General features: G+C 39.2%; 1 protein-coding gene across 2 annotated transcripts in view; it reads left to right on the forward strand.

Annotated features, from left to right (window-relative positions):
• The window catches only part of LOC131252645 (uncharacterized), a 32,926-nt gene extending 8,306 nt beyond the window's left edge, over positions 1-24,620 (forward strand). The window contains exons 5-26 of one of the 2 annotated variants that reach the window (XM_058253298.1): positions 669-775; positions 2,267-2,326; positions 4,357-4,457; positions 4,592-4,686; positions 5,771-5,791; positions 6,960-7,055; positions 7,144-7,264; positions 7,400-7,576; positions 7,780-7,976; positions 10,994-11,268; positions 18,410-18,511; positions 19,035-19,211; positions 19,353-19,541; positions 19,661-19,902; positions 19,994-20,140; positions 20,844-21,060; positions 21,235-21,363; positions 21,470-21,613; positions 23,167-23,253; positions 23,330-23,500; positions 24,013-24,072; positions 24,183-24,620. In XM_058253298.1, coding sequence (XP_058109281.1) covers positions 669-775; positions 2,267-2,326; positions 4,357-4,457; positions 4,592-4,686; positions 5,771-5,791; positions 6,960-7,055; positions 7,144-7,264; positions 7,400-7,576; positions 7,780-7,976; positions 10,994-11,268; positions 18,410-18,511; positions 19,035-19,211; positions 19,353-19,541; positions 19,661-19,902; positions 19,994-20,140; positions 20,844-21,060; positions 21,235-21,363; positions 21,470-21,613; positions 23,167-23,253; positions 23,330-23,500; positions 24,013-24,072; positions 24,183-24,257 — 2,990 coding nt within the window. In that variant the 3' untranslated portion in view covers positions 24,258-24,620. The remainder of the gene's footprint in view (positions 1-668; positions 776-2,266; positions 2,327-4,356; positions 4,458-4,591; positions 4,687-5,770; positions 5,792-6,959; positions 7,056-7,143; positions 7,265-7,399; positions 7,577-7,779; positions 7,977-10,993; positions 11,269-18,409; positions 18,512-19,034; positions 19,212-19,352; positions 19,542-19,660; positions 19,903-19,993; positions 20,141-20,843; positions 21,061-21,234; positions 21,364-21,469; positions 21,614-23,166; positions 23,254-23,329; positions 23,501-24,012; positions 24,073-24,182) is intronic. The other variant, XM_058253299.1, reaches the window with a different exon arrangement.
• The last annotated feature ends 2,562 nt before the right edge of the window (positions 24,621-27,182 follow it).

Below are 27,182 nucleotides of genomic sequence, written 5' to 3' on the forward strand. Positions count from 1 at the left end.
AAAATTAACTATAAGAAAAAGGTGTGAAACTTGAGACTTGGAGTTGAAGTGTCGAACTGCTGGAAGATTGAGTTGAATTAGTTAAGCCACAAGTCTGTTGAGTTTTTCAAGCTTTTGATTTGTTTCTAGAAAGTTTCTGCCAAGTGTTTCGGAGACTTTTGAAAATTTTGGATTTTTGGCTCTGTTCTTTGTCACTGCTCCTGAGTTTCGTTAGCTCTTGGCCAAGTCACCACATAACTGAGCTGCAGGGAAAACTCAGGTCATCACTAAATCATGTTAGCTCCCCTGAGTTTCTTATCGATTAGCTAGTTTTAAACCATAATTGAAGCTTGAGCAGTATGCATTCCTGAGGCATCTTTGAGTCTTTCTTTTCTTGCAGGCTGAAGTACAATTTATGCTTACAGTTTTGCTTTCTTCCTTATATAAATTTTGAAGTACATAGAATAAATCATTGTAGAAAAAAAATATCTTCAAGCTAGTTGCATTATCTAAATTAAACAATGCCTTCAAGTCAAAGCTGTTAACAATATGCTTTCCAGCTTCTGTACTTATCAACTGACTGAAAAACTAGACTCTTTTATTATTATTATTATTATTTTTTTAAATAATGAATTCTTATTAAATTGACATGAAATACTGTTTGACTTTGGTTTATATATCTCATGAAGTTCATGCACGAAGACTTGCGGCTTTGAAGGCCCTCACTTTTGCTCCATCAGGCAATTCTGAAATCTTGGCCAAGTTATATGAAATTGTGTTTGGCATTCTTGAGAAGGTTTGTCCTTTACCTTTGGCGTTTGGCCTTTATTGGCTGTTGATGAAACCTTTGAGAAAGATTCTTCTCTCATTGATTCTAAAAAAAAAAAAGATTCTTTTCTCATTTACCCGTTGGCAATTTTAAAAAAGCTACGTCTTTCCAAAAAAAAAAAAGAAAAAGAAAAGAAAAGAAAATTATTTTGCATAGTTACTTGGCAGTGTTTGGTGTATCAGTATCGTTACACATCGATGACCAGGGATAGGAAAACATGGATTAATATTGTTGATATTATTGCTGATATCTGGAAAAATATTGCCGACTGGGGGAAGCATGGAGAAAAGAGTGCAATTTTTCAGTAAAACTTTAGGAGATAATAAAAGACACGTGTTTACATATTTAGGAATCAAAATATTGCAAAAAAAAAAAAAAAAAAAAAAACCATACACAATAAGTTTCCATCCATACACACATACGCAAACACATACATTACATCCATCCATCCATGCATACATACATTCATGCATGATCCATCCCTCCATCTATCGATGCATACACACAGATACATACACAATCCATCATCATGTATCTACCCATCTATCCATCCATCCATGCATAAATACATACATGATTGCAGGCATTCATGTGTTCATAGTTTCATACGCGTCTACCAATCCATTTATATATGATACTTCCATACATGCATGCATAATTATGAAATAACATAATTATTTTCTTTTTAAAGCAAACAGATTTTTTTTTTTTTTTTTTCCATAATTTCTAGATCATTGAATTTTTTTTTTTTCTTAAAACATGCAACACATGGTACACATCACTCATCAAAATCCATCCAATTTTAGGGTAGAAAATAGAGAAAATTAGGATTTTCCGTTCTTTTTTTTTTTTTTGGCAATTTCTACTCAAAATATTGAAAATTTCAACTCGAATTCATGTTTATGTCAATCATGTAGAGACATAGATTTGTAGTGAAATCCATGCCAAGATCTAAAGAATAAAAAGGTTAATTTTGATTTTTTCTCACATTTTGAGTTCCGGCTTACTTTTGCTTGCAAGTACTGATTTTCCCCCAAATCTAAGATTTGATTCACTAAAAATGAAGAAGAACGGTCAAAATCTATTCTATAAACAAATCCCCCCAAAAAAATTCACATAAAAAGTTATTTATTTTTCTGGTTTTTCTTCTATTTTTGCACGAATTTCCCGGACCAGCTGAATCAGTGATATCGCTGATACCTGGGAATATATGTACCGGGACTGTGGCGATAACCATATTTTGCTGATATTTCGGCGATACAAGCGATATTTGGCGATATATCGCCAATACCTAGAAATTTCTGGTTTTCCAGCCTTATCTGTATTGGCACCTTGGCGATATCAATATTATCGCCGATATTGTCGATAATTGGAACACTGTTACTTGGTAGCAGTGCTTATTTAAGCTCTTTAGGAAATGCATGTTGAGTTCTAAAGGTCTTTGCATTTGAATTGTAGGTAGCTGATGCAAAAAAGCGCAAGAAAGGTGTATTCGGTAAACAGGGTGGCGATAAGGAGGTAAGATTAATTAAACCATTACTGGGGATTTGGAAGAGTAACTGTTTCCTCACATTCAAATTCAGTTTCTGTCCATGCTCATTTACATTGTTTTGTCTGCAATGGCATCAACTTGTTTTCTTTTGATGACTGTTTGGCATTGAATATGAACATCAGAAAGTACAACCACTCTTTTATTCACTTCTGCGATCAATCTTATATTCTGCAAATATGATGAGGACATCCAATTACCAGTCAGAGTATACTAGAGGAGGAGGAGAGCCCTTGTTTCTTTATGGCTAGGTGATGCATACATGGGGCCCCGTGAGCCCAATTCGAGTGTCTAGCCTGTTAAAGACCCCACATGTATGATTATGCATCTTTGAAGGCCCCGCACTCGGAAGATGCATGTGGGCTATGTAGTTGGACCATTCCGACCATTGGATCATCGTCATTGGACATCTTGATTGTGGGCCATGAAATAGTTTAGTTTATTTAGTTGTTTATATGTTTGGTTTTTTTTTTTTTTTTGGTTTAACTATATTTTCGCTGAGTTTAGGGAGTTAGGAACAAATTTTATTTTATTAAGAGTCTTTATGTAAAACTTTTTATCTGAGAGCGTCTTTTGTAAAAAGTCTTTGCTGAGACTATAAAGGCTTGTATGTGCACACTCTGGCCCATTATTATTATTATTTTTAAACACACTCACACGTCACACCCACCCACACACTCACACCCCACACACTCTCGCGCACTTGCACCACAAGGGATGCTCGAATCCGTGACCTCACGTTGAAACTTCAGAGAGTCTACCATTGAGGCACAACAACAGGTGCCCTAGCCCATTATTGAATATATGAAAAAAAAGTACTTCTTTCTCTTTGCTTTGAGATGAAGCAAATCTCGTGATTGGAGTGATTTGGTGTGATGCCATGGAGTAAATCCAAGTTATCATTCTCTTACTTTCTCTTCCATCAAAAGGTATTTCTTCTCATCTCTTTCTTTTACTTTCTAGTTCTCTTTTCTTCTTTCTCCAACAACAAATCATCTTCGTCTCCATCCTTAATTTTTCCTTCTGCCAATCCTTACACCCGCAACCTAACCTGTCTCAAACTCCCATCCAACCAATCTCCCTAACCGTGCACATGTACGGCCATACTTGGTCGTACCCATTGTTTTAAATATCAAAGATATCGGCCGATATATCCCACGATAAATCTTGTATCCCACCTGTGCGATACGAAACGTACCGGTAGTGCCGATATATCTCACATGTTCGATCTAGTAAGCATTTTCAATTTCCGATCCTTTTTTTTTTTTGTTGAAATTATATTTAATCAATGTCAAATGGTTACAAATCCATTGGTTCTTCATGTTTTGCATGAAAAATTATGGAGTCGAAGCTTTGATTTCGATATTCATTGGTTCTTCATGTTCTCCATGTTTTTTTTTTTTTTTTGAAATTTCCTTCAACCGGCTGTTAATTAATACTAATTTTGAAGTATTTAGGAGTACTTGATGAAATGATCATCACAAACACTCTAATTTTGACGTGTATAGTTGATCCAATGGTCTGGAACTCCACAATATGCAGCCCACATGCATCTTCAAAGATGCACAAACCATGCACGCGAGGTCTTCTACGATGGCTAGGGATGTGAACTAGACCCCGCGGGCCCCATGTAACACTCGTCTAGCCACAAAAAAGGCTGTGTCGCTATCCTCCCCCGTCGGTACACTCTGAACGGTCAGATGTCCTCATCAACTCTTCATCTTTATAGCATTGAAGGCAGACATTTGGAAGAATCATTCCACGTTGGCGGAGATTGTGGATTGATGGCTTTCCACACATCTGAATCCAAACTTCTTAAATGATATGATTTTCACTCTCGTGTTCTCTAAGCGTGTACTAAAAGCTGTTGTTGTGATGCATTTTATCAGTACAACTATTCTTTGTGCTAATCAGCCATCCTTGCTGGTCTCTCGTAATGCATAGTAATGTTTTCTTTTCGCATAATACATAGTAATGTTCTCGTTATAATCTTTTACAGTCCATTATTCGGAGCAACTTGCAATATGCTGCACTTAGTGGTCTGAGAAGACTTCCTCTAGATCCAGGAAATCCAGCATTCCTCCATCGAGCTATACAGGGGTAGGAAGATCTTTTACTTTTTCCTTCTGACAATGGATTACATTAGTGAGTGGTCTAACATTTTTTAGTATCAATTTTGAATTAAATGAATATTAAATTGGTTAATTTCACTTTGAGAGCATTGGTTACTACAGGGTTTCATTTTCTGATCCAGTTGCAGTGAGACATGCGCTGGCAATTATCTCTGATTTGGCTACAAGGGATCCATATTCAGTTGCAATGGCATTAGGTCAGTTTGTTAATTTGGCATATTATATTCTTTTACACTATACCTTTCAAACTTCAAAGAAAAAAAAATATTTTACACTAATGGCTTATGGGATCATCCTGGGGCATTTTTCACCCGAACACATGTTGCCGTTTAGCTTGCTTAATGCATACCTGTGTATGTAGTAAAGCACACTATGCAAGCATAAGCTAAGCTGTATGTAATGAGAGGAGAAGACAGACCCATAGGGGATAAAATCGTCATGCAATTAGTTTTATTGATTTGCTAAAACTATGCATTATTTAAGGACATGGAATGATTTTAAACTAAATATAAGGGCATTTAGGTAAAATTGAGTTGAATCCATGCTTGCCGCCAAACCTATCTAATTCTTACATAGAGGACACCCTTGACACTCAGGCAAGGAGTGATTGTTCAAGTGTTCATACACAGGTACAGATAAATTGTATACTTCGCATACAAGTAACTCACATTAAACCATTCAAATTGTTATCCATAATTTGATGGACTATAAATCAAAATATTGTACTGATTTAATTAACTAATGCCTGATTGGTGGACATTCAAGGATGGTTCAGTGAGAAATATCCAATGGTCTGAATTTACCAAACATCAGTCTACTAATCATGGTTTAGGATTTCTCAGACTATGATTTTTGGATCATGACCCATTTGCAGCAGGTTTTTCAATTTGTACTGTTAAATTGAGCAGTATATGCCACCTGTACAATTACTAGGTCTTGTTTATCATGGTCAAACATTGCCAGAGTATCAAATAGCTCCCCTTTTACAACCACTCCACCGCTCTCCCACATCTTGCAAAACGCTTCCTCCCTCTATGTGTGTTGCACCTGCCATACACAGTACTGCATTATGTACGTGAGTCACTTAAATTGTCTTCACATGCATGCGTAGGTACCTTCAAGTGCATGTATAATTTGCATGCAGTTGCGTGGTTTTGCAGCCCCTCTCATTTACACCAAGAAACCCAAACATATCTGCATATTTGCCCCCATAGTTTTTTATTTTTTTTGGGTGTTTTCAGTCCCTCCACTAACATTTTTTCTTTCTTCCTTGGCGTGCAGGAAAGCTTGCTCTTCCTGGAGGTATGCATTTCATTTTTTGTTATATTTTGGCCCTTATGTTCAAGCTCTATGCTGTCTTAGTAGAATCAGATACGGTCATTTTCTAGTTTGGTGTAATATGAGCAGAGCAGCCAATATGCACAATTCGCAAAAAGCACACAACATGCTTGGGCCACTAGCAAATGATTTAATTATGAATGCATCTTTTAAATGACTCCTAGATCGATTGATAACTTTTATGCTTAAAATGTTCCGAGGACAGAGAAATTAGATATTATGCTCTTGGTTATACCTAGCCATGACTTGGGCTTAACCAAGTATGGGACCTCATTAACTCTGCCGATCTGCTGTGCCAATGTCTGCATCCAACACTGCAGATATTGGCTTTTGATTGCCAATATCTGCACTGCTGGCTTCTCAACATCTTTTAACAAAATGCATCCTGTTGGATTTAACTGTTTAGTTCATTAAATATAGTAATCTTTATATGAAAACCCGATATGAAACAGAAATGTGCAGATTTTTCATCCCAAGAGAGTGTTTTGATCATGGTAGTTGCGTACCTATACTGGATTGAATCCACAGCAAAATCTTCCTTTTATTTATGTTAGACTATTGCATGTTGCATTCGAGGGGTGCAACCTTGGAGCATTTATGAATAGCCTCAAGATGCAAGGTATATTGACTTTGCACAGATATTATGTGGTGACCCTTGTTGAACCAATTGTGAAATCAATATGTGGCAATTGCTTGGTGACCCTTGTTGAACCCATTGTGAACTTGATACGTGACTACTGCTCTATATATAAATAAACTTTATGATATCGAAATATGACATCAGCTGACTTCGCAAGGTTTGTTGCATGGTGACTGAAGTTGAACATATTTTGAACTTGACATGGAACCTTTTACTACTTACGAATAGGCTCAACATGTGAGGGGTGCTGCCTTTGCATGGTCATTGCATGGTGACTCAAACCAAAAACCCTGTGAACTCGATAGGTGACTGTGAACGATCTATAAATTGTCTTTATGTCCAAAACAGGATGTAACAAGTTCATACATTGTATGGTGTTTGTAGGTCCAACCTGTGATATGGTGCTTATGCATCTACTTTTGTGTGATTATGTACATTTAAAAGTCTTGTATTTTACAGCCTCTGAACGGTGATAGGTGTTATATGAATCAGGTGCTTTGCAGGATGTGCTCCATTTGCATGATGTTCTTGCTAGGGTTTCGCTTGCTAGATTGTGCCATACATTATCTAGAGCTCGTGCATTAGATGGTAAGTGGAACTTTAAATTTTCTTAGCTTCCCAAATAGTCTGTAACTATGGATTTCTTAGATGTCTTAAATATTATATATATGTGCAGAAAGGCCTGACATTAAATCTCAGTTCACCTCTGTGCTATATCAACTTCTTCTGGATCCCAGTGACAGAGTTTGTTTTGAGGCAATACTGTGCGTTTTGGGCAAATTTGATAACACGGAGAGGTATTTGTTTTATCTCGATTTGTACTTAGCTTTTTGGCAGACGCTCTCTGCGTGGAGCATGAAGATTGTGATTCAGTCAGTCCAGTATTTTTGCTTCATAACCCGTTTCTTCTTTCTGACATGAATTTATTGTAGGGCTGAAGAGCGAGCTGCTGGATGGATTAGATTGACTAGAGAAATTCTGAAGTTACCTGAGGCACCATCTGTTGCATCAAAGGAATCAAAAGACGGCCTCCCACCAAAGTCTCCCAATGAAAAACCTTCTTCAAAACTCAGGCGTCCGCAGCCTCTCATCAAACTTGTAATGAGAAGGTTTGAGTAGTTCATCGGTTGTGTATTTTATTTTATCTTATTTTATTTTTTCTGTTATCAGAACTTTGCTAGAGCCATGCTTGTTTGTCATTTTTTTTGGGGAGTTTGATTATTGTCAAAGCTACAGTTGTGTATGCTTGTGCTTTTATTTATTTGTTTATTTATTCTGACATCCTTTTGATTTTCTTTGCCTTCTTTGTTAGACTTGAGACTTCTTTCCGAAGTTTCTCTCGGCCTGTCCTTCATGCAGCAGCAAGAGTTGTGCAGGAGATAGGGAAAAGTAGGGCCGCGGCATTTGCTTTAGGTGTCTATGACATGGATGAAGGAGCCCATCTTCAAGGATATTCTGAAAACACTGATTCAATTGACCCAGATCTCAACGAAAGCTCACAACCTGAAGGTAGTCTCTTTCAGAAGTACTACTACATGTTTAATGCCCTTTGTGCAGTTTTGTGCTTCATCCTTGAATGTCTGATAATTGATGTTTTCTATGAGGGAAGTGATTGGATGCATTTTTATTTTTGTAATTTTGGCTGGTGGCACAGTACTCTTGATTTGTCTAATTAACATACCAGAGGTACTGTCATGGCCGAGTCTGATGTAGTACAACTTGAATGTTTTGAATAGGATAGATCACATACCAATTAGAAGATAAAATCTCCAAGATTGTGCCCCAAGATTAATAAGATTTTCAATTGCAGCAGAAAATAGGAAAGAAAAGAACTGAAAGAAGAAGGGAAAGAAAATACCACCACCAAGCAATAACTCTAAGTAGTCTCACCATAGGGGCCTAGAGGAGTCTTACCTCTGGGCAAAATTTCTCACTAGGAAAAACATCAATCAAAATCCCATAATAATATCCCTCCATCCCATATGCATGGCTATGTATAGTCTTTAGTTTAAGCCAAAGAAGCAAAGGCTTGAAGTCTATTGGCCCAAATAATAACCCTCCCTATATTGTCTCAAAACTTGGAATGAAACAGAATACATAAAGAATGAAACTGAAATGAGAGTTCAAATAATCCAGAATTTATTATATACCAACCATATGGGAGCTGTAGCCATATGGTGTAGATAGGCCATATGGTTTCTGCAAAACCTCAAAACCTGCATACAGTTAGTATATAAAGCACTATAAAGACATCCAATTGATCCTGGGGTCTAGGGGTGCCACAGGTCGATTGTTCTGTCAGATAGAACCATCTGATTGAATCTGTAGGTCCTGCAGTCAAAACCGACTATTGATTTCATGCAGATCTATCATCAGGCCCTTGATCTGATCCAGATGGTCCACCAGCTCAACCAAGACCTTTCATGTGGTCGATATATTCAATGGGGATAGTTGAATAGATCTGATCTGTAGTTTGGACCCTGCATGTGTCTGATCTAGGCACTGCATATATGAGTCCAAACTACAGATCAGGTCAGACCCTGAACAGACCATGCATTGTCTGATCTGACCTGATATGACTGCTAGCAAATAGTGAGATGGTTTGAGAATTTTTCTGCCGGGCCATTGGCCTTTTCAGAATCATGTTTTCCGTATACATGCTTGCCAAAATGAATATGTGTGTGGTTCATGAATCTGTCTATCCCTTGCGAAGGGAAGGCTGTAATGTGAAGTGCACAAAAATTGGAATAGTAGAAGGTGAAGTCATTTAGAGGATTCTGATATATGAGATCTTTGAACCTCTTTATTGCTGTGCACTTTCCTAGTAACATGCAAACTGAAGGGTTCTTTTAGCTGTTCGGTGCATTGGAAGTATGAAAAAATAGCTTATACATTCTTGCCATTTTGCCGCATTTCTTTTTCTTCTTCTTCTTCTTCTTCTAGGTTTATGCTACGATTCAATTGTAGCATCGACAAATTAACAAGCTATTGCAATTCGAAGATAATGTTTGGAAAGCTGGAAGCTCAGACATCATTTTGCAATGTCACAATTATGTCATCGCCTTGTGATCTTATACTGTATTTTTTGGATGCATTCAACTTAGGTTAGCAAATTTTAGCAATAAACAGATTAGCAATTGGAAAACCATTGTTGTTTTAATACACTCGCAATGTTATCATTTTTTTTTATTTTAAATTTATTTATTTATTTATTTTTTTAAAAAGGTAACGAGAAAATTCATTAAAAAAGGAAAAAGGAGAACAAGAGGAGAAGGCGAAAAAGAGCAAAGCTGCTGAGATAGCAGACAAGCTCTAAATCCCTAAAAAACAAAAATCAACATCTTTTAACCCCTTGAGATTTGGTGCCCATTCCACTATAAGCCTCTTGGCTCTAGACCCAACAGCTGAAGGAGGGGAAGAGGTGTTATTAAAGCATCTCTTGTTCCTTTCAAGCCACACAGACCACCAAATGGCCAAAATAGCCATTTTCCAAATGGAAGATCTTTGCTTGCCGAGCCTGAAACCTGGCCAATAAGCCAGAAGGAGATGAGCTGATTGAGGGAGGCACCAGGAAATGCTGAATCTTTGACAGAAGTCTATCCATATTTGGGAGATGAAAGGGCAATGCACCAGAAGATGCTCCACCGTTTCCGCGTCTTGCATGCAACACAAACAGATGTTCACAATCTGCATACCTCTCTTTCTGATGTTGTCCATTGTTAAGATACGATTACGGTCCGCTAACCAACCGAAGCAAATAACTTTAGGAGGAGCCGGGGTTTTCCAAATGAAGGGGGAAGCACAAACTGGGGAGGATAGGGAGGGGGATAGGGAGGCGTAGAGGGATTTTACCGTGAAAGAACCTGACTGATGAATGTTCCAGATAAGTGTATCAGGGGCTGAGGGCTGTGGCACTGCTTTAGAAATACAGTCCATGAGGTCCACGAATTCAGAGAACTCGTTGTCATTAAGGTTCCTAGTGCATCTCATATCCCAGACAGTATTGTTGGCTGAAAGGGAATAGTAATCAGATATGAATCTGTTTTTGACAGGTTCCAGACGGAATGTGTTGGGGAATCAATCTTTCCACAACGAATCACCCATCCAGAGATCCTCCCAAAATCGGACAGCGGACCCACTGCCCAGCTCAAAACTGATGTGATCGAGAACGGATTGTTTAGCCTTGAGAATTCCTCTCCACAGGTGGGATGCCCTATAACGAGAAGAGTCTTTAGTCCACCATCCTCCCTTAGAATGCCCATATTTGCCTTTGACTAGCCTCGTCCACAAAGCTTCAGGTTCAGACCCTAGACACCACGTCCATTTGCCTAGAAGAGCCAGATTCATTCGCCTCAAATTTTTGACGTTAGCTCCGCCTTCCTGCAGTGTTATCATTTTTTCCGCTTATGATTTAAAAGTATTCACTGGCGAAGAATAGTAGGACATTGCTGTGCATTATACCTGATGGATATTATATATTTCAATACAATAAATGTCATGATGTGATCGCTATCTTCACTTTGCAGCTACCCGGACAAAGGCTTCTTTGTTATCTAACGGAACTGGTGGAAAGGATACAGTTGCAAGCTTACTAGCTTCACTGATGGAAGTAGTGCGCACAACTGTAGCATGTGAATGTGTTTATGTTCGAGCGATGGTCATAAAGGCTTTGATCTGGATGCAAAGTCCGCATGAATCATTTGAGGAACTGGGATCTATCATTGCATGTGAGCTTTCTGATCCAGCTTGGCCGTCAACATTATTGAATGATATCTTGCTTACTTTGCACGCACGATTTAAGGTATTTCTCAAATGTGATAGTTTTTTTTTTTTTTTTTTTGTATTCTTTTTGTCTTAGAACTATGTTCGTAAAAAAGCCTCAAGTTCAATGCATTTTCTTTCACAAATGCAAGCAAGTAATATCAGAGCTGTCTCCATCTTTATTGACTGTCTTGTGGTATGCATTGTAAGGCATAAACTATCTTGCTTGTTAATTTTTTATCCGTCTTTAGAATGCAACATCTTATTTATTTATTTGTAATCAGCATGTTTGTAAGGGACCATTATTATCTGGGTTTCTTTAGGGGTAATTCTCAATTGGTTGGCTTTCTGTTTTAGACTGTTTAGGAGTTGGAGATTTGAAGCCTTTTGCAATTTTTTGTTGGGGAGATGGACAAAGAAACAAAACATCTGATGGACATGCTATTACTCAATACTTTGCGTTGGATATTTTAGTATTTATTCATGATTTTTGAGTTTGGCTTCATTTTGAGCTTTCTAGTGTCCTTTGGTACAGGAACTTAGCTTGCAGTATGGGTTTTGTAATTATTTGAGTTGGGAGCAATCCTTTGCCTATTCAATGAAAGATTGTTGGATAGAAAATTTTGTATCTGTGCACAGTATACTTCTCATTCATGTTAAATGGTAATACAAATTGGATTTTTCAATAAAAATGTGTAGTTGTGATCTTGGTGCAGTGAGAAGTGCCTTTCATTATTTGTTCTAAGTGCCTTCCATTATGTAATTGTGTTTTGACGTATGCATTTCCTTTCTATCAATATTTATTTTATTAATAAAAAAGAGAATACGGAAAAGAGTAGCAATGAAAAAAAAAGAAAAGAGGAAATAAACCAAAACAAATCTGCTTCAATGTTCACTTCAACCTTATGAACATGGAGAGAAACCAACCCTCTCTCTCTCTCTCTCCTCCACCGCGCCACCCCCCAAATCAATAATCAGATTCCTCCCTTTCCTCACAACCATTACATTTCTAACCACACATTTTGCCTTTAATGATTGGGCAATTGAAGTTTTACAATTAATGAAGAATCAATTTCTTTTATCCATTAATAAATTTATCCACTCTATTAAATCACCACCATCATAGCCTCATGCTTGGGGGTCGGCTTTACTAGTCCTTCACCAATCATTCAAAGTTTAAAAAGGAATTCTCATGTTTTCTCGGCAAAAGTTCAATGATTGGATGCCTTCGTGACGGGTTCAGACGGGTTCCCTTTGTTGTTTTTTCAATCCTTTTGGGATTGGGTTCATAAGCATTTGTTTGATTTTTTGGTGGAATTCTTTGATATGACTCGGTTCTCTTCCGAGTTGGGATGCACCTTTCTCGTCCGTATCTCCAAATGCTCAGGTGTTGATGGCCAAAATTTTTTAGGCCTATTAGCCTGATCGGGGGCCCTTATAAGATAGTGTCTAAAATCTTAAGTAATTAGATTAGCCTCCCCTAAAGTGGTTTCGGCTTTCCAGAGTGCCTTCATCTCAAGCCGACGAATCGTTGATAGACCCCTAATTGCCCATGAATGCTTAGACTCTTGTCATAAATTGGGGAATACAAGTGTGGTCTGTAAATTGGATATAGAAAAGGCTTATGACCATGTCAATTGAGATTTTCTTGACTATGTATTAAGGAGGATGGGTTTTGGAGAAAAGTGGAGACAATGGGTCCATTGTTGTGTTTTCCCGACCTCCTTTTCAGTTCTAATCAATGGATCTCCATTTTTTTTTCAAGTTCTACTGCCCGCATTAGGGGGATCCCCCTTTCCCTATCCTCTTCTTGATTGTGTCTGAAGCTCTTAGCGGGTTGCTATCTGGAAGGCAAGCAGTGGGTTTATTCAGAGGCTTCTCTATGGCCAATTTTCTACATCAGATTCCTCATTTGTATTTTGCGGATGACATTGTTCTGTTTTACAACGCTAAGGACTCTATGGTGGCCAATTTTGAGATCCTCAGCTTGTTGGTTCGAGTTTATTGCTAGGTTGAAAATCAATTTATTCAAGTCTGTGATTCAGGATTCACACCTCTATGAAAGAGCTTTCCTCTCTTAAGAAGATTTTCAGTTGTGTGCTAGGGGCCTTTCCTTCCACTTACGTTTGGGCAAACTTGTGGGTCATCTTTGGGTTTGGGATAAAGTTGTTGAGAGAATGGAGCGGAAGCTTAGCCTCTGGAAGAGTAGGTTGCTCTCTTTAGGGGGTAAGTTTAACCCCTATGAAATATTGTCTATCCAATTTGCCTATCTATTTCATGTCCTTATTTAGATGCCCCAAAGTAGTGCTCAAGAGTATTGATAGACTCAGAAGGGATTTTCTCTGGCAAGATGGAGCCCTTATCGGTAAATATCACCTTTTGAATTGGAAAGAAGTTTGTCATCCTTTCAAGGGGGAGCTGGGATCAGGAGGCTAGACCTTGTTAATTATGCTCTTTTGGGTTAAAGGGTTTGGAGATTTGGTGTCGAGGAGCCAACTTTGTGGCGTAGTATCATCGTTGCAAAATACGGGTTAACACTATGAGGTGGTGGATTAAAGACTAATTTTGTTGTGCCTCCTTTATCTAGATAGCAATCTATCGGGTTGCCCCTAAGGTGCTAAATGGGGTCAGCTTTGCTATTGGGGATGGTTCCATGGTCAGGCTCTGGGATGATATTTGGTGCGGGGACAGGACACCCCGCTCCATTTAGATTTTCCAAACCTGGTAGTCTTCTACCCATTAGCTAATATCGTTGTTGCTGATTACTTCTCTTTCGAGAATGGTTCTGGTGCCTGGGCCCCCCATTATCGTAGGAATCTCCTAGACTTTGAATTTGATAGCTTGCTTATTCTTTTATTTCGTCTACGGGATTTCTCAATCTTGCTGAGAGTAAATGACTCTCTGGTTTGGAACTCGATCCTCTCTTTATGTGTTTGTTTAATTCAGAGTCAGGGTTGAAAGCCACTGCTTTTCTCTCGTCTGGTCCCTTGGTTCTCCGTCGAAAGTTGCTGCCTTTGCCTGGCTAGTTGGGAGAAAAAGGATTTTGACGATAGACAATCTCTAAAAAAGAGGCATGGTGCTTCTTAATGCTCTCATCCGTTGCCTCAAAGCGGAGGAATCAGTGGATCATCTTTTTATTCAATGCTCCTCTAGAATTGTTTGGTAAGACATTCTCCAATCTTCAGAAGAATCTTGGGTTATGCTTGCATTGATTGATTCCTTGTATTTGTCTTGGCATGACGATTCGGGTGGTTGCTTCTCCTCTCGGAAATGGAGGTTGGCGCTTTTGGCTTCACTTTGGTCTTTTTGGTTGGAGAGAAATAGTCGTGTTCTTTCGGAATCTCCGCAATTCTTCGGGTGGGGTAGTCAATGGGGTGTTTGAGTGGGCTCATTGATCTCGTTGAGCTTGGGTTTGGAGTTGTATCATCTTTTCTCTTCAGCTTTTTCTGTAGTTGTCTTTGTTCCTCTTTGTTGTGTATAGTTTCGTTTTCTTTTGGCCTCTGGCCCTAATAAATTGCATCATCTTTCAAAAAAAATAAAAAAAATCCACAGGAAGTTTTTAATGGTGACAATTGAATCCTCACTATATTTGTGGCGTGGCCTACTTAAGCCTTGGATCTACCTCATTTTGGAGTCACATAATTGCATAATATGGTGAAACAGATGGATGGAGCGGATGTTGCAGAATCATCGCATTGGGCCCCACAATGGTGCAGGTGGAGGTTATAGGAAAGTCGCGCCAGTTTGGCTTCTCCAAAGATGAGATTTTCTAAGCCCACCTGCATGTGCAATACAACTTGTGTACACGCCACATGTTTACCATCATGGCACATAGGTCTGAGGTCCTATCCATTCATTAGAAAGACGCACCTATATTGATGCCCTAGCCCAAGAATTAGGTTGATCCACCGGTTAGGTGTGCCACAGTTTGCAAAGCAAACGGACAGCTCTAAAACACTTGGCTGAAGTTTTCTAACGCATCCATTTGGTTCCAATATTGGGGTCACCTTCTGAGTGGACCAGATTAATTTTATGGAAAACATGGTCGGATCATTTGATGAATGGATTTGATTTTGGACCTACGTGCCATGATGGCACATGTGTGGAGGTGTATGGTTCAAAACTCATGTGCAATTAACAAACCTTCCAACAAAAAAGAGAGATCTTCAATTTTATCTATATGCATTTCGCAAATTTGTAGAAGTAGAAATGATAGTAGGAAATGGGGGGCTTGGCACTATAGAAAAAGTGCAAATTTGTAAAATTGTTTTTTTAAAATTTTTTTTTTTTTTTTTTTAAATTTTTTAAAACCAAACATACTTAATAAGCCTAAAAAAGTGATTTTCAAAACAAAATCACAAAAAGGAAAAAAAAAAACTTGCGTTAGCAAAGACAAATAGGCCCTTAGGTTACAGGATTTTGGGACATTGAAATTTTGGGTTTTTAGGGCTCGTTTGGCTGGGCGGATTGGAAGGGATTGGAAGTTAAATCCCGGGATTGGCCGGGCGTGCCAAACAGACTGGGTGATCTGATCCTGGAATCTAGCAATCCCATGGATCTTAAGACAATCCACTGACAACACCATCATTACCTTTAAATCCCATCCAGTCCACCCTAATCCATTCAAATTTGCCTGGGACGTGCTTGGTTCGAGGGATCGGAAGGGATGGGAAGATTTAATCCCGGGATTGGCTAGGCGTGCCAAACAGACTCGATATTGCAATCCCGGGATATATCAATCCCATGGATCTTAAGACAATCCACTGACAACACCATCATTGCCTTGAAATCCATGCCATCCACCCTAATACCATTCAATCCCTTCCAATCCACCTGTCCAAACGGGCCCTTAGGGTTTGCAAAATTGAAGGATTTTAGCAGAATTATGATTTTGCATTGGGGAATTTGGGAGAGTGGAGGATATTAGGAAATTTAGGGTTAGGGTTTGAGGAAATTGGAACATTATGGTTGAATTGGGGGAATTTAGGAAAAAATGCGGATGTGGGTTGAGCTAAGAGGAATTGGGAATTTTATAAAATTAGGATTTTTGGGTTTGGGAAATTGGGGAAATATGAAATTCTAGGGTTTTGTGGATTCATCGGTATTTTGAGTAGGTGTATGTTTTTCGAAGTGTTGTCTAACTATCACTCTATTTAAAATATATAATAACTTTTCGAATTAGTTTATTTCATTGTGGTAAGTTAGTTTTAGAGCTAAAACTATTAAAAAATCGATATGTATCTATACATAACATATACAATACTAAAATAATTTATTTTTTTTTAATAAATTGCCTTTAGAATCTTCAGGTGCGTGCCAAAGCATTTCGGGCATTCCAGTGGTAGTTGTGCCTCAGGCATGTCTAGCGAGTTTAACTACACTGTTTAAAATCACCATGGAAATGAGAATCAAAGTGATGGGAACAAGTTAAAAAAAAATAACTGTAAGCATTGACGCATGAAGTGTAATGGTCACCATAGAAAAAGGATTTTTTTTTTTTTTTTTTGGAAGTTGAAAATTTTATTGAAAGACAAAAACAAAGAGAATAGGAACAGAAAAACAAACAACTGAAAGGAAAACTAGGAAAAAAGAAACTAAATACAAGAGACTACTCCACAGCAGCCCAAAACCTGAGCTAAGACAGAGCCTAAGGAGCCCAATCTCTGAACATTACTAAGACTCTCGAAAAGACCCTTGCAGCCGAAACGCTCCTATTTCAGAAGCAACAGTTATTTCTTTCCGCCAAAACAGCCCAGAGCACAGCCATGAGGAGAATTCTCCACTTCCTTTTTCCCATAGCTCCTTCTGAATCCATGTGCCAACCACATAACAAGTCGTCCATAGAATGCGGCACAACCTAAGACATGACTGCCAGCCTATGGACAATCCACTAAGAAAAGATGATTGACTGATTCCTCCGCTTGCATACAAGGAGACTGACGTTCGGGATCTGCATTCCTCTTTTCTTGAGATTGTACACGGTTAGCACTCTATTCCTTCCCACAAGCCATCCAAATGCTGAGACTTTAAGCGGAACTCCATAGAACCAAATGGAACCGGTATAGCAGCTAGAGGCGAAGGAAGAAGCTGAAAGCAACTTGTAAAAGGAGCACACTGAAAACTGTCCCGAGCTTGACAGCGACAAAGAAAAATATAAACATATTGAAAATAAAGAAATACAAGGGAAAGATTTGGAAAAGAAAAATTGGAACAGGAAAAAGACATGGCTGCTTCACAAACATCACCATTCATCAATATTGCTATGGTATAGAAAATATGATATTTCTTATTTAAAAGGAAATATTATGTTTCAAAAAAAGCATATGAAAAATAAAATTTCATTATTTGACATTTTTCTTAGTAGTGGTTATTATTTAACATTCATCATGAGTTCATGACATTACAATATTAAACAGCAATATATAACTACAAGCAGAACTCATAAAAAAAACCATTTGCTGCTCATAATCTGTGATGATAATTCAACAATGTTATTTTGGATAGCGAAGCCAGTGACTGTATGCATCAATAGGCTCAGATTCTCTAAGACTAAGACACATAATGCTACACTGTCATTCATAGTCCACAACAATAATTCAACAATGTTATTTTAGCTTAAAGCCAGTGCCAAAACCTAGCAAACAGACATGTCTTCTCTAGTGACTGATATTTATGAATTCAATGGCCAATATTAGAGCTACTTTCTATTTCTAAATTCTCATCTTCTTCATTAGTTCCACTGTCGAAGAAAACAGTGTTCTATTGCCTAAAACAAGCAAAACCTAAAATCTTTGAAAGTCTTGCTTTTGGGTTGCTTCTTTTGAAAGAAAGATCTGAAACTCCCCTACTGAAAATTTGTATTCATAGGTTGGTGTCAGGGTTGGTTCCTGTTACCGCACTCTTTCAACTTATTCACCATATTGTATTAAAGCTAGGTATCTTTCGTTGGTAGCTGGGAGATCTGTTTATCTGCTTATACTTGGGAATGTGATGACTATCAAATATTCATTTTTCTTACTGGACAGGTAGCAGCTTCCAAATCGGAAGAGAGAATTCTGTTCTACCATTCAATTTTCCTTTACAGTGCATTACCGTCATTTAAATGTCCTTTTCAGTCCTTAAATTCTTACACTCTAAGGCTGCCGTTGCCTCTAATGTTTGCTTCATTGGTCTCTTATCAGGCATCTCCAGATATGGCAGTCACACTTCTTGAAATTGCAAGAATTTTTGCAACTAAAGTTCCAGGAAAGATTGATGCAGATGTGTTGCAACTACTATGGAAGGTGGGCTCATACTTTATTCACAACCACATAATAGCTTCTTTTTCCCCCCTTTTATGATTTTCATTTGTTATTTATGTCAGTTGGCTGTTATTAGCAATTCGGTACAATGAGCTTCTCTATTCTTGTTTCAAGTATGGCTACAGATTCTTTCTATTCTCAAACATCAAACAGTCTACCCACAGATTCTTTCTTATCTCTTTTCCTTGCATTTTCTTTTAAGTTATATTTTTAAAAGTTGGAGCTTTAATTCCTCATCATAAAGGCACGGTGCTTCTGATGTATGACTGCACTTCTACTGATCAGCTTTGCTCAATGAGGCATATTTCAACTGCCTGTCAAATTTATGTTAATCTGCATTTATAAAAGAAACCTCCAGATGTTGGCTTAGGAATTTCTAATTCAAATTCAACGAGGGTTTTCAGATGTATTTGTCATACACTCTAGAATAATTGTAATGCCTGTGAAAGCTTGCCATTTGACTCTAAAAGGTTCTTTATTCATATCCCATCCGTATTTCTTTTAGACATGCCTCGTTGGAGCTGGACCAAGTGGGAAGCACACAGCTCTGGAAGCAGTTACGATAGTCCTTGATTTACCACCACCGCAACCTGGATCAATGTTGGGGCTCATGTCAGTAGATAGGGTATCTGCATCTGATCCCAAGTCGGCTCTGGCATTGCAGAGATTAGTGCAGGCAGCAGTAAGGATCCTACTTGAATACATTCTCTCTCTCTCTCTGGCAATACGAGAGTACCTGTTATACATATTATATTGAATTTCTATTAATGAAAGAATAAGCTATGTAAGATTGAATATTCTTAAGAATTAATAATGCATGTAGGTATGGTTCCTTGGAGAAAATGCAAATTATGCCGCATCTGAATATGCTTGGGAATCTGCAACACCTCCTGGTACAGCATTGATGATGTTAGATGCAGATAAAATGGTGGCTGCCGCTAGTTCTCGAAATCCTACTCTTGCGGGTGCTTTGACCCGGCTTCAGAGGTGTGCTTTCAGCGGTAGCTGGGAGGTATGAATTTCTGACTAACGGATTCATTTCCTAGACTCTGGTATGTCTATACACTCTTATTACCTAATACATATACCTCATTGTTTGCTGGTTCGTTCTGTGTGAAATGACCACTCCAGGTCCGGATTGTTGCTGCTCAAGCTCTGACAACAATGGCAATCAGATCTGGGGAGCCTTTTCGACTACAGATTTATGAATTTTTACATGCTTTAGCGTTAGGTGGCGTGCAATCTCAATTTTCAGATATGCAACTAAGTAATGGGGAAGATCAAGGTGCTAGTGGTACTGGTCTTGGGTCTTTAATAAGTCCGATGCTAAAGGTTCTTGATGAAATGTACAAAGCACAAGATGATCTGATCAAGTATGAGCTGAAACCTACTACTATGCTTGTGTTCGATTTTTGTTTCCATGTTTGACCTTGATTTATGCTTGTTTTGCATGTGGATATGCAGAGATATGCGCAATCACGACAACAACAAACAGGAATGGACTGACGACGAGCTTAAGAAACTCTATGAGACCCATGAGAAACTTCTTGATCAGGTTTCCTTGTTCTGTTATGTTCCAAGAGCAAAATATCTACCACTGGGGCCAACTAGGTGAGTCCGTAAATGTTTCATTGGTAGACTGCTGTTAAAAGTTCAAGTGGACAAATGTCAAACTACTTTTCAGAAATAAAAGGACCTAAGGCCACCCATTAATTCCAAATTGGCCAACATCCATCAAATGACAGAAAAAGGTTCAAGTTAAATCAAATTAGGAAGAAACCCTTTTCTCGTCATTACAGCTGAACTTCAACTCATCTAACATGTCTTGATTTTCGTGTTTTTCTTTTCTACTGAGAGGGAAGACTTTCATCCGCTGCCCAAAAAAAAAACAAAAGAAAGAAAGAAAGAAAGAAAAAGAAAATACTGCTAATAATAATAATAATTTTGGTATAGGCTATCAACTGCTCACCCTCCTTATTTGCGTATATTTTACATTTCTCTCTCATCATTGATTATTACATATACACATGCCATAGAATTTGTTCTTAGGCATACTGATTGTTCCGAAACCATGACTTCTAGCATTCTGTTTTTCATGGATATCTTTTTATAAATTTATTTATTTTTTATCATGAAAGATTTGTTGTTCATGGACATCTGATCGTTCTGAAGCCATAACTAATGACATTTTTTTTTCAGTTCATCCACTCCCCATCCTTGATGAAATTTTTTTCAAAGATGACATTCTGATGATCTTTTGTGCAATCAATTGGTTCCTATTTCTGATCACATGGTTGTGTTGTGATCCGACCAGTGCAAAACTTATCGATATCTACCGCAACCGGCACAACATAAGCGCATCGACCGGTTTGAATGATCCAGCTGTTGCTACAGGGATTTCCGACCTTGTATATGAATCTAAAGCTACACCTAAAGAGTCCTCCAATTCAATTGATGCTGATCTGGCAAGTGCTTGGGCAGCACAGCTAGATGATGGTTTGTGGGAAAACAATGCGCCAGCAATGAACAGGGTGAGAAATTTACCCACTTCATCATGTTAATCCTATATGGAACTTCCAACAAGATGTAGTACCCTTTGGAATGGTTCTGATTGGAACCTGTGTGAATTTGATTCCTACCTGTATATGGTTTGGTATCCTTTTTTTCACATTGATTATGAGTGCTCGTCCAACAAACTGTGGCAGGTAAATGAATTTCTTGCAGGTGCTGGAACTGATGCTCCCGATGTTGAAGAGGAGAACATAACCTCTAGACAATCAGTTAGTTATGACGATATGTGGGCCAAAACACTTCTAGAAACTACGGAAATAGAGGTATAATATTAGATTGCATGTAACAGGAGCCTTCCCAGTATCTCATACCAATAGGCATTGAGGAATAGCACAGACATTTGAATGTGGATATGTTTTGATATTCCAGGAAGATGATGCAAGGTCATCTGGAACGTCTTCTCCAGAGTCGACTGGATCAGTTGAAACTTCCATATCATCTCATTTTGGTGGTATGAACTACCCATCCTTGTTCAGTTCACGTCCAACGGTCTATGGGTCTTCTCAACAATCGGTATTTTAACCCAAACTCAAGCTATTCTTCCATTTTGATTCCTTAATCAACTTAAAGTTATTCAAATTTGCCATTTAAGTTTTTGACCGAGTAATTTCATTTGATCTTTATTACAAACTTATCATGGAAGCTGCTTCTTTGGATTGTACGATGATATAACCCAATATGCCAAAGTAAGAATTTCAGAGTACTATGACTGAAGACTCCCTATGCTTGTTCATCCTGTCATTTGTACCAACCATGATAGTTCAATCTAGAAATGAGGGTTTTGAGGCTTGTTTTCCTATGCTTGTGCATCCTGTCATTTATCAACCATGATTTTGTTCAGTGTTAAATGCAAGTTTTGAGGTTTGTTTCCCTATATAGTTGTGCATCCTGCCATTTTACCAACCATGATTGTTCAATGTAGAAATGCAGGTTTTGAGGCTTGTTTTCCTATGCTTTTGCAACCTTTCAAAAAAAAAAAAAAAAAACAAAAACGGTAGAACAGCAGGTTTTGAGGCTTGTTTATGTGATCTATTGGGCTTAGCCAAAGGTCTTTACAGTTGGCCTTGGGTTTGCTAGGTTTCTTTCATTTCTATATCGAAGTGACAAATTTGAAAATAGCACAAATAGAGGAAATGAGTGGGCATCCGTCAAATACAAATGGCAAGTGAGCTTACCTCATCGAATAAAAGAAATGAACACAATGGCCACTTGAGGCAATGAACATCACCCAATGCAACTATAGCAACTTGCAAACGCCCTTGGAATTCATGAAATAAATACAGTGAAAAGAAAACCGATATGCTTTCTTGAATGCCCATTTACAACCTATTGAGCTGCAATCTATATTTTGATTAGAATCCAATCAGTCTTTTTTTAAAAATAAAAATAACAATAAAAATTGAAAAGTAGAATCAGTCTTGGGTTTCATTATCCATTGTTTCAAGTCCTTAATGATGTTGCCATGTTGGATTTTTTTGTCATTGATGCACAGATGCAAAGATTTTTATTTTTTATTATTTTATTATTTTTTATTTTTTTAAACCTTTCAAAAACAAAAAAATAAAAATAAATTGTTGGATTTTTATTTATTTGTCATTGATGCACCTTTAAAGATTATATAGAACATGCATAAAGACAAGCACCACCATCCATCTTCTCTTGCACCCTGCATGTGCTAATGTGCCAAATGTACCACCATGCAACTACTCTTGCATCACACATGTGCAAAGCACCCCAGATGCACCAATGTGCCACATGTGCCATCGTCCATCTTCAATCGCTCCAAATATGTTGCATATGCCAATGGTTCCGAAGTGCACAACTTCTGCCATCTAGCTTCAGGTGCCCATATGTGTCAAATGTGCCAGTGCCTGTCTTGTGCCACGTGTCACTGTATGCTTCAAGCACCTCACATGTGCCACAATTCAGCTTCAAGAACCACGTAAGCCACGTATGCCACACTTGCTGATAGTGCTGGCCCATGAATGGCACGGTTGAAATCTAATCATGTGGTGTATTGGAATTGAAAGGGAAAGTACTTCTATGACTTTGTTTGAACATAACAGGAGAGCAAGACGCCACAAGCCACAAGCAGGTTTAGCAACACTTCTATAGGTGCTTCATCATCAATTTATGAGGGGCAAGGATCTCCGGTTAGCTCACGTTTCTAAGGCCAGACTGATTTCTGTTTTTTCTTGCTATCTGATCAAATTTCTAAGTTCTGATGAGTTGTCTGTTCAGCCTAGAGAACCGCCATCATATGCGGCTGCTACCATGCAGAGGTTCGAGTCTTTTGAGAATCCTCAGAGTTTCAGTTCCCAGGACGAGGAACAACCGGCTTCTGAAAATCCGCAGTTCGGGAAAGCACTATACGACTTCACTGCTGGCGGTGATGATGAGGTAATGAGTCCACTTCCACTGAATGGGCATATGCGCCCATAGAAAACGGTGGATGATCGAAGACAAATTTTATGGCATATTTTTATTTATTTATTTTTTTTAAAAAATAAAAATAAAAATGGCATCTTATCTGAACCAAGATGGGGTCCACTGGATACACTATCTAGTTTGACCATTTTCCGGTTTTATCATTAATGGATGGTCCATTTTTGCAAGCTGTAGATCCAATGGTCATGATTGTCTGATCAGTGCGATTTGGCCTGGTGGCTACTGAAGGGTGGGTTGGATGGGACGAACTGTCCATGCATGGACTGTCCATGTGTCCAAGACAGCTACTTTGCACCGCAATACGGTGCGAACTAGTTGTGCAGGATCATTCCCATTAGAACCAATAAATTGGGATTCGGGCAGGTTGCCATTGCATAGCATTCAACCAATATTTTAGATTGTGGTTGCTGCTAAAACAAATGCACATACATAGATTTTTATTTAACGTCTCTTCTTTCTCGCAGTTGAACTTGACCGCAGGAGAGGAAGTCGAAATTGATTATGAGGTCGATGGTTGGTACTATGTAAGTATACGCAAACCATTTCTTCTGAAAATTTTCAATCACAGCTCGGTAGTCATGCAAACCAGCATATTATTTGACGGGTGCTTGGGCATTTTGTAAATTCTCTGCAGGTGAAGAAAAAACGTCCGGGGAGGGATGGGAAAATGGCTGGGCTGGTCCCTGTTCTATATGTCAGTTCATCTTGACACCCCTTTCAAAAACTCGATTCCCTCCCCTCCTGCTTTGTTGGTTGCTTGAGTTGCTTGATTCAAGCTCGGTGTTCTTCATCTGCAATTCCCCTTCCGAGCCTTCCACTGCCTTTTCAGCTGCCATCAGCGAGGTAGACGTCCCACCGCAGCAACACCCATATATTCTTTCTATTTGTCGTTGGCGCTGTAGTCAGTTCGCGTGAGTTCCTTTCAGGTGCATGGAGCTTCCATTATTTTGGGTACTTTGGCGGTTTTTGTATCGGATTCCCTGTCTTTGCATGTGGAAGAGTTGCTGTAATCCGATCTTTTTTAGCCATTGGCCGTTTTCTTTTGTGTGGTATGAGATTCTGTCTTCGGCCATTTCTTGTGTGCGGTCTGAGATTTTACCAGTCACGGCTTACTTTGTATGTGTTGTTTGGCTACGGCTGATTGGATTATCAGCGTCTGGATCTAAAGAACTGGATTCTAGCAATTGGCTTTCGTTGTCCTGCCGAGAGCATTGCAGGCGGGCCCACCACGTTCTTGTTCCACAAAATTCATCAGGTGGCCCCATCACGAATGGGCCATGCTACAGAAATGCCCTCCAAAAAATCTAGACCATACGATGGGTGGATTTTCCATGTGTTAAACGCGTGATTGCAACCATTGTTCTCATGGGCCACCACCACGTGGATGGACCCATATCCCATATATCAAGGGCAGCGGATGTTAGTAGACATCTGAGGACTTACAGCGGCAGTCTACAGTCAACCATTGAACTCGCAAACATGGATGATCGGAGGCTGGGAGTCCTCTGATCAATGCGATTTTGGGCATGTAGCCAATCCACATGGTAGCCCACCAGATCAACCGTCCTGATCACCAGACGTTCCACGTGTACCTTGAGGGAAAGGTGGGGAACTTTTTTGGAGCTTAATCTGCACAGTAGCTTAGCATGGCACCTAACATTGTCAAACTCACCTATTTGGACAGTGGGCCCGGCTGAAATCGGCCCAGTTAGCTTGGAAGTGCATTGGGTGGTGATCCCACTGCCATCTAGGTGTTGTTGGGCGCTGTGGGCCCCACTTGATGTATGTGTTTTATATCCACGCCGTCCATCCATTTTGCTAGCTCATTTTATGGCATGAACCAAAAAATGAAGCAGATCCGAAGCTCAATTGGAGCACACCACAGGAAAACAATGGGGACAATGACAGACACCCACAGTTGAAACCTTCTTGGGGTCCACCGTAATGTTTATTTGCTATCAACCTGTTTATGAGGTCACGTGGATGAAGGGAAAACACCAATATCTGCTTGATCCAAAACTCTTATGGCCTTTTAAGATGTTTTAATGGTGGCCAGTTAATCCCTACCGTCTGGTGGTCCACTTGAGATTTGGATCTGTTTCATTTTTGGGTTTATGCCCTATAATGAGCTGGAAAAATGGATAGATGGCGTGGATATAAAATTCATATGCTGCGGTGGGCCCCACAGCGCCCAACACATCACCCTGGGCAACACCATCTGATCCGCATCCGGGTTGAACGGGCCCCGGGGCTACTCTTCCAATTAGGATATGATGCAGCAACATGACACGTGTGAAATCTACACTATTCACGAGGTGACTCCCTCTTAGGCTGGCCGCTCATCAGGTGGGCCGCGGAGTAACATCAGTGGGGCCCACCTGATGAAGACGGCGAATGGGGAGAGGGATGTGCTGGCACCTGTGTGTGGCCACAAGTAGGCTATGCGTTGGATAACTGGGGAGCGGATAAGGTGCAGCCCCGGCCTCACGTAAGATGCCCTTACCGTGGGGCCCACTTGATATAATGTATTCTATGTCCACGCCCGTCCCTCCGTTTTTTTAAGATCATTTTAAGGCATGGCCCAAAAATGAAGAAGGTCCAAATCTCAGGTGGACCATACCAAAGGAATTTTAAGATCATTTTAAGGCATGGCCCAAAAATGAAGAAGGTCCAAATCTCAGGTGGACCATACCAAAGGAAACAAATGTGATACCATTAAAAACCTCCTAGGGCCAACCGTAAGGTTTCCGTAATGTTTTTTTTTTTTTTTCATTAACATGTTGATAAGGTCACATCAACCATAAACAAATACCAGCCAGCTTATCCAAAACTTTCCCATCTGTCGGTGAAATGGCAGGATAAGAGCTCCTCTCTGTGATAGTGTCGTGATGGAACCTTCCTCCACCGTTCCCATGGCATGAGATTGGTGGATCGGGACCGTCCATCAAACTACTATGAATGGCCCACTGGTAAAAACCGGTGTTGATCGGGTAATCTCACTTTGGATCAGCCAATTTTAGTAATTTTTGAACTATGAGCCATCCATCGTAGGTCCCACATGGTGTATGGTTCTGACCACATGTCGCACGTGTATAGTAGAACTGTCTCTCTGCACAGGAGGAATGACGAGGTGGGCCCAGAAATATCAAAATCCTAACACTCACGGAAGCTCCCCCAGAAAACGACACAGTATTCACCGTAGAAGAGTCGTTGATGAGATGGCAGAGTATGATTTTCCATACTCACACTGCCAATATATTGTCAAAAACGTCCTCAATTCACGCCGCCCAATTGGTGGGCCTGTCTCTATACGTGGGCGTAGAACAAAATCTCATTTATTGGACAATCTTCGATTAACGGACACTTGCTTGTGACTAAAACTGTTAAAACCAACCATTCGATTTCTATCAATCCTACGGTGATCCATATATAAAAATTTACTCACTAAACATATAAAGCAGGATCCACGATTAGAACGGTTTGGATCTACGCAAACCTGTACCATTACTCTTATATTTATGTGCATGCATATGGTTGGTCACAGTCTAACAGAGAAACAATGCATTCCTCCTAAAAACAACAAATAACCATCGCTTTCTTCTTCTTGATGGAAGCCTTCCAACCGGTAGACAGA

This window comes from Magnolia sinica, chromosome 8 (assembly GCF_029962835.1).
Source record: "Magnolia sinica isolate HGM2019 chromosome 8, MsV1, whole genome shotgun sequence".
Taxonomy (NCBI): Eukaryota; Viridiplantae; Streptophyta; class Magnoliopsida; order Magnoliales; family Magnoliaceae; genus Magnolia; species Magnolia sinica.